This window comes from Montipora foliosa, chromosome 7 (genome assembly GCF_036669935.1).
Source record: "Montipora foliosa isolate CH-2021 chromosome 7, ASM3666993v2, whole genome shotgun sequence".
NCBI classification, from domain to species: domain Eukaryota; kingdom Metazoa; phylum Cnidaria; class Anthozoa; order Scleractinia; family Acroporidae; genus Montipora; species Montipora foliosa.
This window is the reverse complement of record NC_090875.1, coordinates 5,452,226-5,463,555: the sequence shown is the minus strand read 5'-3', so window position 1 is coordinate 5,463,555 and position 11,330 is coordinate 5,452,226. Positions and strand designations below refer to the sequence as shown.

Genomic DNA, 11,330 nt, shown 5'->3' with positions numbered 1-11,330 from the left:
TAAAATTATCATTATTTTGCTTGTATACTTACAGGGCTTACAAGGTTAGGAAGTACCTAGCAGCCATGGACTGGAACTTCCATCTAGGTCTTGCTTCAGCCACCAATAAGTCAGGCAGCGAGATCACCTCTCGGAAGTATAATCAACGGACCAAGCAGTGGGATTTGAGAACTGTCAAGGCTCTCAAGACCTATGAGTACATCCCACTCCTCATAGCTAGAATTTTACATAGCAGATTGGCAGATAATGATATTGTCACACGTAATGTGTCACTCAATGCAAGTGACCCTAGGCTTTTGGCACCCACTATTGCTGCTAACCCTCCCCCATCCTCAAATGAATTGTTGCAAAGGAGGAGTAGATTTAGTCTGCCCTCTAAGGATAATGATCCAGAGGACACAGACAACAACACTTCACCTATGGAGCATTAAAACACAGGGTTGATGTTATCAAATTGTTGATTTAGTGTAACATTTTTGCCTTCAATTCTCACAAATTTGTAACATATCTGGGTGAGAAAGTAAGTGTTGATCATTTTACAAAAAAGCTAGTGTTCAACTTTGAACGTTAAAAGAAAAAAGTGTCAATGCATCTATTGATCACAGTGCTCAATGAGAGTAAATAACTCACATCTGTATGTACATTATTATAATTCATTGCAACAATAGTTACTTGTTCCCAGAGTATATCATTAATCAGTTGCAACTCACGCTCAACGTTGAGCACATTTGGAACTACTCGAATTAGACTTCAGATTTCTACTCTCAAATATAAAATAGTAAAGAATTTTTGTTTTGTTTTGAGCACCAGTTAGAAATTTCCCAGGGCAATGGTTGCAGCTTTCACTGAGAGAATAAAATTATAATTTCTTTCTTTATTTTGTGCTACTGGGAGTAAAATAATTTTTACTACCTAGTTCACCATTACTTATCAATTTATTTTATTCAAATATAGAGCAGTCACTAGGATCTATTTACATGTAATCCAAAGAAAACTGGAGAAAATCTTGTGTTGAAGCTACATGTATTCATATACAGTAACCATTTGCATCTATATTTTGGTAATCCAAAGATAAATAGAGATAATTATTGTTGAACTATAACAATGAAAAATTCATGCTACTGTTACATACACCAAGGAAACTCATCCTGAAAATTCGAACTGAAAAACTGCTCAATGGAAAGAAGTACAAGTGGTTGTCATGTCACTCACTGGAATAAGTGTGGGACTGTAGGTAATAAGAACTGGATACTGGCCAATTGATTTTTTTTCTGCATTTCTATGGATGAGCTGCACAAATTTTCATAAAATGCTTGAAGTTGAACAATTGTGTATATATGATGAGAGCTAGTACATGTAATAACAGCTGGTTTTCATTGCTTAAACACTGAATAGACTTGTAGCTTCTAAATAAACAGTGAAATCCACTTCCAACGAATAATTTAATGCTCCCTATACCCCATATAAACCCCAGTGAGTGATGGGAACTGTGCCCTTATTTTTAACACAACACAAGAAGGGCACACACGTCTGTTCCCTCTCCCCAAGTGCCCATGTCTGGCCAATATAAATTGCCTATAAGCAGCTTTTCGGAAAGCTCTTGTGCTGTTGTCCTCCCTATCATTCCTGATATCTCCCATATTACGAATGCACAGTTGCAGTACATCAGGATCAAGACATAATTTGCCAAAGCGTGCAGATGTTGTTATGCAATTTCTTTGCTGGCAGCATTTATTTTCTATTGCTTGTGGCATAGGCCTGCACAGGCTACATACACACCACTCGACCAGTGGGGCACTCCCTGACGGGCCAGGATCAACTTCACCAGCTGATGGTTCAGCCACTGCTGTGGTTGTTGCGCTGGCAAGTGCAGTTTCGGTGGTGTCTTCCTCCCCAACCATGTTTGTGCCCTCTGCATCTAAGTCATCCTCCATTATGAGGAGAGTGTGAATATAATCCATACTCCCCACTCCTCTGCGAAGACTTCGTACAGCCAATTTCCTCACCATCCCTTCATCAAGAGTAGCAATAAAATCCTAAAACCATTTAAAAGCAATGTAATTACTGTGCTGAATTATATCACAAGGATGCCGGCCAACATAATAACAATAACTTTAAAGTTATGTTTAATTGAAACCAAATACTTGTTAGGGTTAGTGGGTAAACATTTTCCACCAATTTTTATCACATACAAAGCTAACAGGCTTGACAACAACAACAACAACAAGTTTATTTCTCTCACTTTGCCTAGTTAAATAAATACATTATGAGAAATAAAAATAAAATAGGAGAGCACTGGCTGCCTAGAATAACTGAGAAGTAATAATGATAGGCAGGCAAGAAACACAAGCACATAATCTAAAATATTTCATTTACACAAGGTAAGGAATGATGTTGTCTTTAATGAAAATGCTTTAATGAAAATGCTCCTAAAACAGAGTACACTATACTAGGAGATAAATAAATAGTAAATAATTAAAATAGTAATAAATATATGTAAAAGAAGAAGCTTATTTACATTTCAATTTTTAGAATAGGTATCTACATTTAAAAATTGCCCACTGTACAAAATTTATCCACACAAGATTGAATCTGGAGTTGGATTGAATCTGGAGTTCTCCAGATCTTATCTGGAGTTGGAGTGTAGTAAGGTCTAGATTATATACGAGATTTTGGTTGCCGCAGTGGAAAAAAATTCGCACTTACAATACACACGTGGCAGTGCAAGAAGGTATTCGTACACACGAAAGCAACTTCCCTCGAGATGCACCGATTGTACAAGAGACGAGAGAATGGATTACCTTCACGTCATTGTTTTCTTTGATGCGTTGTTGCTCTTCACTTGGAACATCGCCGCCACTCGATAGACGAAACCCATCGAGTCTAGGTCGCACTCTTCTTTGAGCGGGTTGAGATGTATTATCCTGTAACTCCTAAAAGTCAAAAAGCAAAGAAAATTTAGAGCCAATTCAGCCTGCAACTTCAGGGAATTTCTGACTGTAAACATACTCTGTTTCTGCAAGGTTTATCCCTTGTTCCACATTTGCAGTTATTGCTGCAAAGCACATTTCTTCCTTTGCAAGGGCATCCTCGGTTGCTGTTCTCCTTGCGCTTTGTAGTACACGCACTTTTGCATTTACAAACCGTTGAAGGAGTAGCAGATGCTTCCTAATGAACAAATACAAAAATTCTGAGCGACCTCGTTTACATGAAAGTCATGAATGCAAAATACATGTAAATTATTTTCACTTACCGGCAAATCCACAATGGCGTCCGACATTTTCCGAGAGCGCGAGAGCGAGTGACGACGCGCGTGCGCAGCTCATGACACTGTCCCTTTAACACATGACACAATGACAATAGCCTGCTCCCGGTAAGCACCAAAGGCTAAGGATTGCGAAAATTAAGTCTGATTGCATAAACGTGTCCCTCCCAGTTTAAGGAACCAGATAAAGAATTGACATTTCTCCCATGGATGACATTTTTCCCTTTATGACGAGAAAAAGTTACAATAGCATTTTTATAATGTCCCCATAGCAACGGCCCAAAAGCTGAAGACGGCCACCCCTCTTTAAAGGGAGAAATTTTTTTAAACCTCACCCACCCCTCCCCCTTCAGACAAACATACACTCCATATAACTAAAGTCCTATTGCCTGATTTCATACGTTTGGAAACTGGAACCTAGTTGGGTTATTTGCTGGACGGAATAGAGTCCTAAAGCCCTTACGTCACGTTTCCATGGGAGCAAAATATTCAGTTCTAAACAAACGCATGCCCGTTTTCAAAATGGCGTCGCTCACGATCGCATCTTTGCTATCTTTCTTTGCTGAAGAGAAAAAATCGATTGAGCGAGGGGAAAATCGTTATAAATCCGACCATATTGAATCGGTAACTTACAACCAAGGTGTTTTGCGAGGAGAGGTCCACGCAAGTATGAAGAAAAAGGTCTATAAAGTCACGGTAAGTGAAAGTCGAATTCGATTGATCGATCGTGAATAGCAGAGGAAATCTTTGCTGTTATTCCACTTGTCGGATGGTTGTTTTCCTTTATATTTCACATTTTTAGATTGAGGGCATAGCAATTTCTCAAGTACAACGAGCTGTTTTGCTTAAATAGTAGAGCCAGTTTGACAAGCTAATTTCTTGTTATCTTAAACTAATCTAAGTTTCACAATACATCGCCTGAACTACAATACTTTTAATTTTCATTTATAGATATACCTGGATGAGCAATTTGGTATAAAATCGACGGACTGTGAATGCCCACGGGGGAAATTTAAATGTAGTCATGCAGCTGCTCTCTTTATACATGGCATTCATAATATAGGGCACACAGATATTGAATGCCAGTGGAGGAAAAGGAAAACAAACAGCTCCCTGTCCTTGTTGGCAGTGGAAGAAATGTTTCCAATGCCAAAGAAGTATGTGGCAATTTCTAGATCTCCCACCACAGTAGACCGCTCTGCCCTCTATACTCGCTTGAAGGAATATGGGAGGTTCACTGGTTTATGCTGGCTTATGTGTCCAGAACCTGCACCCCCAGCCCAATTATCTATACCCACCATTGAAGAAATCATCTATTCAGAGGACTTCCTCCAAGCCATAGGTGCTCAGCTGGATGTCTTAGTGCGCAAAGCTAAAATCACTGAAGTGGATGTCCTTCAAGTCAGCCAAAAGACTGTGGGTCAATGAGACAACCCAGCCTGGCACATTGCAAGACGAGGACGGCTCACTGCAAGCAATTTCGGTTCTGTTCTTAATGCTAAAAGGGTCACCCCTTCACTTCTTAAACGACTCATGGGGGAATATGACTTATCAAAGGTAAAAGCAGTGCAGTGGGGGGTAAACAATGAGGCTGATGCTGTAAAAGCTTTTACCAATCTAACCGGAAAGACTGTCCAGGAAACTGGAATTTGGCTTGATTTGTCTGGTATTCTTGGTGCCTCCCCAGATGGGATCGTGGATGAGGAATCTGTTCAGGAGGCCAAATGCCCTTATACGGAAAGAAACATGACTATTGAAGAGGCAGTCAACACCTCACCCAATTTCTGCCTAAAGAAATGTGAAAATGGCCAATATGCTTTAAAGCAAGACCACGTTTATTGGCATCAGGTGCAAGGGGAAATATATTTTAGTCGGAGGAAGTTTTGCTACTTTGTTGTCTGGACAAGTAAAGATGCAGTTGTCTTGAAAATAGCAAAGGATGAGGCCTGGAGTGAAAACATCACAAAACTCACCCAGTTTTATTTTGAAAACCTCTTCCCAAAGATTGTTGAGGGACAATTATAGTTATTTTCTGATAATTGACTTATTACATTACTATCAAGTGAACAGAGGAAATCAAATATTTCAAGGCCAGCTAATCATGGGAACTGATTTTTTGTTCCAAATAAATGAAAAAAAGGCATTTGAAAATTTCTTAGTATTTTTTCTCTATTTTGCAGTTCCAGAAAATATCTATGCCCACCATTAGGGTGGTCTTTGGAAATTTCAAGGTGAATGGGGTCTCAACAGCCAATTTTTTAAATAAAGCATGAAGCTAAGCTAAAAATTCCAGGCGGGGGGAGGGGGGGTGGGGGAGGTTCAAACCAAAGAACCATCTTTGGAGGAGGTATGAATATTTTTTGGAACCACACAATGTGACATAAAACAAAAATGTTTTCTAAGTAAGATGATTTAATATTATAAATAATTAACTTAATCAAATTCATATCCTTCACATCCCTCTTTGATCAGTGGGAACTGCAAATTGACAAGTGATGCACACAGCAGAAAAATAATGTCTGCATGACAGCGTAAATATGAAGGAATAAAGCTTAATATCTTAAAATCTTTAAGCCGAGCATTTGCCCTCTCAACATGAATTCTACATTTTGCGATGGCCTTTGTTGCCTGTGCTTCACTTTCAGTGAATGTCCCATTGTTTAGAAAAGGTGGAATATTTACTGAGACACCATTTGGTACAAGGTCCTGAATCAGAAAGCCTTTGTCGGCTAGGACCAAATCCCCAGCAGTCAGGTGATTTAACAATCCAGATTGCTGCACAATTGCTTTATCAGATATCGAACCTGGATATAGCTTACTGACATAGGTAATTACACCATTTGGTGCAACACCCACAATGACTTTAAAAGAATGCATTCCTCTATAACTCGAGTAAGTAGCATTTTGCTGGCTCATTAATCCTGGTGTGGCGATCTCGATGTCCGTACAGTCTATTACTACCCTACAAGACCCAAATTGATTAAATGATGATGGGGCAGACAGTTTGTTCTTATCCCTAGAAGGGATTGATGTCATGAGATCAGTAAATAAAATTGAATGGATAACATGGATGAATGTAGTAACAATATTTGCAATTGTGGATACACTACAGCTAAATAATTGAGCAAGATGAAGATTTGTGAAATTTTGTCTGACTTTCATTAATGTAATAAATATTTGGTCTTCAAATCTGATCGATTCGACTCTCCAGCCAGCAAAGTAATTGATTTCATCTTTGAACCTTTCTGTATAACTGACAACAATGTTGAAAACATCTCTAGTTGGGAGCCCAGTTTCCATCTTCAAAACATCTTCATTCAATGTAGAAACTGTGTAATGATTTTTTAAGTATCCAATCTTTTCTTTCAAGTCAGTTATTTCCATTTTTGCTTGTTCTAGCTCTGCTTCTAAAACAATTTCCTTTGTACTTGATTCAGATCTCTCAGGCACTTGTTGGGATTTAATTTTCTCCCTTGCAGCCTCTATCACTTCTTGCATACACAGACTCCTTCCTGGCTGGCTCGATTTTTTCTTTTTTGGTTTGGTTCCTTGTTCTGCAGGAAAAAGTTTATTTTGGTTCCTCTTGAAACTCTCAGGGCCATTACTTTTGTTCCCATCCCTGAAATGGCAGCTGCAAACTCGGGAATGCTTCCCTGGCTCTCTGTCTTGTCTCCTAAAGAGAAAAGGGAAATTTTAGCTTTATCTGCACTTTTATAAATTAACAGAGCTGCAGCAAACAGACATAGTAGCCATACAAACAATTGCTCGAGTAATTATCAGAAGAAGACTGGAAGCGGCAAGATAAAATAACATTCCCTCATTCAAAAATGTTGAAAATACAAATTCTTAATTTCTCTTCATTATTCACGTAAAAGAAAGAGACTCTTAAAGTCAAAGTAAGAGAAACAGTAATAACCACAGGAAATAGATAAAAACATAGACTTCTAGGCGACAAATACACCGCGAGTAACATGGCCACCGCCATTAATATCGATCGTGGAAACGGACCGTACTTTCGGTCTCACCGCATTCTTCAATTCGACAAAGTATATGAAAACTACATCCTTAATAATAATAATTTACTGACCTCAATAGACGAATCCATCTCCTGTATTCATCCGCTTTTTTTTCCCTGCTAGGGAATTCGAAACTAAAAAATCTGCACGTGTGACTTTCTGATTGATGGTTGCAGTCGGGCGCAAAGCATTGAACCATTACAATCGTTTTAACCGCGTTTTCTTTCAATTTTAAAACTAAAGGGCTTCTACTATGAACAAAAACGTAAATAAACCTTATGGTAACTCTCCTTTTGCTTTTCTAAACGATAATTACCCACTTGACCTCTTCTACACAAAGGTCGCACGAGGGACGCGTTCTTTTGTTTAGAACTGCATTTTTTAGCGCCATGGCAACGTGACGTCACACTTTAGAACTCTATTTGGAAGGGAAGCCAAAGTGGAGAAAATGGCCGTTGAAACAAGAACTTTCAGCTTGGAAACAATTAAAAAAGAACTTAAAGAGGAGTCACTGGAATCCTTAGACAGGCGGAAAGTAGCAAAATTTTGTCAAGAGCTGCAAATTAAATCATGTGGAACGATTGCTACCACTCAAAGATGAAGACTTATTTGACAGAAGGGTAAACAGCATTTGTAAACAGTACAAATTTTCAACAGCTCTTTCAAGGCAAGACATTCCACCGGCTACAGCTGGATGGAAGTGCGATGCTTTGCTTTTCCCAAAAATTCAAAGGGGAGTCATCAAAAAATATCAATCATCCAAATGACAAGGAATGCTGGGGCACTTCCGGAAGGCTCAGAGAATGTTCTCTTCGAGGCGAATGGAAACTATAAAAGCTTTGAAAGATGAAAGCAAACTACACGTCAAATCAATTATTTTGAAAAGCTTTTCGTCTGAAGTAACCCGCACAGCTACTCTACTATTCATAGACAACATTCCTCAAAAGGTTTCTGCGAGTGTCGGATAGTGAAATGTGGTCTTTGTTGTCATGTCATTTTAATTTTGCTCCAGCTAGAACATTTGACAAATTTTAACGAGCTTTTTTTTTCGTTGACATGCACTCAGAAATTACAGAAATGGCACACACCAACGAAAGGGAGCAAATCAAATATCACGGCTGCTTCTCATATTCGCCTGAAATGTTTTAGAAATGCGCGATCTGCAAGACAAGTGGCCATACGAAGGAGACAGAAAAATAAGGTTGCTGCTACACCCAAAAAGGTTGACTCAAGTAGAGACAAAAGTGATTGGCTGAAAAGAGACGTTTCACAGATTGGCGCTAAGGCATCGGATGGAATATCAAATTGCAAGGTGGATGTATCAAGTCATTTTCTTCAGACTTTGCAAAAATATGAAATCAAGGAATCTGGATTATATTGCCACCTCTCATACCAAAGTGCTTATTTGAGCAAAATTGTATACAAAGAGCATGACTATGCAAAGCAAATTCCCAGCTATGATGAAAATATTCCAGTGTTTACAGCAGAGACTTGAGATATCTGGCACAGTACACTGGCAAGAATGATTCCATTTCTACAAACTCAGTCTGTAATGAAAATTTCTTTTGTCCTGAAAAAACCCAAACATTGCTAAATTTGTTTAATTTGCTTACAGAGTCTCAGGATGAGATCATAACTGTCAAAATTCCAGAGTTAAAAGAAGTCAAACCTAGTTCAAGAAACAAACAGTACCTTGATGTGGCTCAGGGTACCTCAGAGTGGCGAGCAACTCGTGCTGCAGTGATCACTGCTAGCAAACTGCCATCTCTGCTTGGATTTAATGAAAACAAAGAATTTGATTCATCTTGGTTTTGCAGACCAAAGAAATTTAAGAACTTTCAAAGAGGCAATAGTTAGGAAAAGGAAGCTTTGCAAAGCTTCTCCAAACTTACTGGTAAGTAGAAGGAATATTTTTTTAGTAATTGGGAAAAAGGCAAAGCAAGCAATCACTTAACCCATACAATGAAGGCATGTAAAATATCAGATGCATATCTCTGTAACTTATCAATGAGTTCATTATAATGTCCCCTTGCCCAGAGGGGAACCATATTCACCAATGTCATCCATAGTAAACTTCTGAATACCCAACTTAATTGTAATATTTGTTGCATTATTTTCTCCTATATGAAGGTGCTCCTGTGTCAAGCTGTGGATTTTTTCGACATCCTAATGATCCTAATTATGGAGCTATCCCAGACGGCATTACAGAAGCATTTCTGGTTGAAGTAAAGACAAGGGCAGAGAATGCTGAAACACCATTGGAGAAAGTGACTGGCTCACATATTCAGGGAAATGTCCAAATGTGTTGTACAGGGGAACAGATCACATCCTTACAGTCTTACATACCAGAATGAAAAATCTCTAATTGTTTTTTGATCAAAAGAAATGATCTGTTGATTGATGTTATGAAAGAAATTGCAGATCATATTCTTAAGCATGAGGTTGTTACTGAATGCATTATGAAGAGAATAGTTACCTTGCTAAGCTGGGAAAGCAGCTTTTAGGAAGTATACCTACCTTTGACACACTGCGCAATTTTAGGTCATGGGTAAACAGTATGGCAAAACAGGTAAAGAAAGTTGTGTTTAATCAAGCAAATCAGTGAATCAATGAAAAGAGATAACTGTAACTGTCTTTCTGAGAACATTTTAAAAGCTTTTAAAGTGTTATAATTTAGAGGTAATTTTTGGCCAAATTGGTTTTTTAGCATGTTTACAATGTGGGCAAATATCTGAAAACAATAACCCAATAAATCAATTTTACCACTTGGCCAGCACCTATTGAGTATTTGCCAGTCTCTAACCCTGTCAATGTAATTTTCAATATAAATTCTAAGAGTTGCAATATCAAAATTTTTAACAACTTCGGTCTCCTCGAACTGGGAGTTAAATTTCATGGGGGGCCTGTTGTGCAGGAGACCCCTCTGATGACAAGAGTCTGTTATATTAAACCTCTCTTCAGTCATGACAGTTTTTCCTCTTGGAACAGAATCTAGTACTCTTGACTGATCAGTTATGTCTGAGTCACTTATACTACCGGGATATGCCTCACTACAATGGAGTAGAAACCCCTAAGGCACTGTCCATACACATATCTCTCCTCTTGTATGGTTCTTGTAACTAGAGAATGTGATTTTGTTCAAATCATAATTCTCAGACTGGGAAATCCAAACTTCTGTTGCATCACCAATAAGTGCAGTATCATATCCTGCCTCAACAAATTGTTTTGGCATAAATTTGTCCACAAAACCAGGCAGTGGGGTCATATCAATAGCCCCTCAAAGACACTGCTTAGAAACACACACCAACCAACAAATACCCTGATGAGCTGATGACCCATCATCCATGCCATTACTCCAAGATGTAGGGCATGTCCGCACATTGATAAAAAGCATGCGAAATTTCGCATGGCATTTTGTTTCTAAATTTCGTTCAGGGAAGCATGTCCGCACATTGATAAAAAGCATACTAGTTCTGTTTTTTTGTCTAGCTTCCTTAGATGTGATGTGCTTTCACTTTCTTTGCAATCTGGATAAATCATTGCAAGGGTGAGACACAAAATAGTTGACAATGTTTGTTGTTACTTTGTAGGTTAAACCAGACCAGGCGAAGGAATCACCAGTAGCAGCTCAGCCCATCAACAGAGATCCGTACTCAGAGTTCTTGGAAGAACAACAAAAGAGGGAGGCCCAGTGGTCCACCAATAGAAAATCCTCTGCGGCGAAGAAAGCGAGAATTCTTGAAACCTCCAGTGAATTTGAGGAATTGAAGAGTGCCGAAGATACCAAAGATGCTGACGAGGTGAACCGAGTTAAACAGCAACTGGAAGCAAAAGATAAAGAGAGTCAGCTTCTACGAAGTCAGGTCCTGGGTCAAGAAACCCTTTGTAAGGTAGGTGAATGCACAAAACGTTGGGTGTGTTGAATTATTCTTACCAAAGAAGATTCGAGTTCCCATTGAAAGTACACGTAAAAATACTTTTAAAATGATCAGAAGGGAAATATAAATTGCCTCGAGAGACTTGGAAGAGGTTATAGTTATAAAGGGTTC

The 11,330-nt window shown here is 38.7% G+C and overlaps 1 protein-coding gene and 2 pseudogenes across 1 annotated transcript; 1 reads left to right on the top strand and 2 right to left on the bottom strand.

Annotated features, from left to right (window-relative positions):
• Positions 1-916: 916 nt before the first annotated feature.
• On the bottom strand, positions 917-3,296 carry LOC138010965 (uncharacterized; annotated as a pseudogene).
• Positions 3,297-3,787: 491 nt separating this feature from the next.
• On the top strand, positions 3,788-5,567 carry LOC138010496 (uncharacterized; annotated as a pseudogene).
• Positions 5,568-5,572: 5 nt separating this feature from the next.
• Positions 5,573-7,480, bottom strand: LOC138010495 (uncharacterized). Its single transcript, XM_068857478.1, has 2 exons — positions 7,353-7,480; positions 5,573-6,938 (listed from the first exon to the last, which is right to left on the bottom strand). The coding sequence occupies exons 1-2, from the start codon at positions 7,478-7,480 to the stop codon at positions 5,699-5,701; spliced, it is 1,368 nt and encodes a 455-aa protein (XP_068713579.1). The 3' UTR covers positions 5,573-5,698.
• Between the last annotated feature and the right edge of the window lie 3,850 nt (positions 7,481-11,330).

Excerpts from the sequence above, each read along its gene's own strand:
- LOC138010495 (XM_068857478.1), bottom strand. The coding sequence starts at position 7,480 with ATGGTTCAATGCTTTGCGCCCGACTGCAACCATCAATCAGAAAGTCAC. Across the intron at positions 6,939-7,352 it reads AGATGGATTCGTCTATTGAG|GAGACAAGACAGAGAGCCAG; the intron begins GTCAGTAAATTA and ends TTTTCTCTTTAG.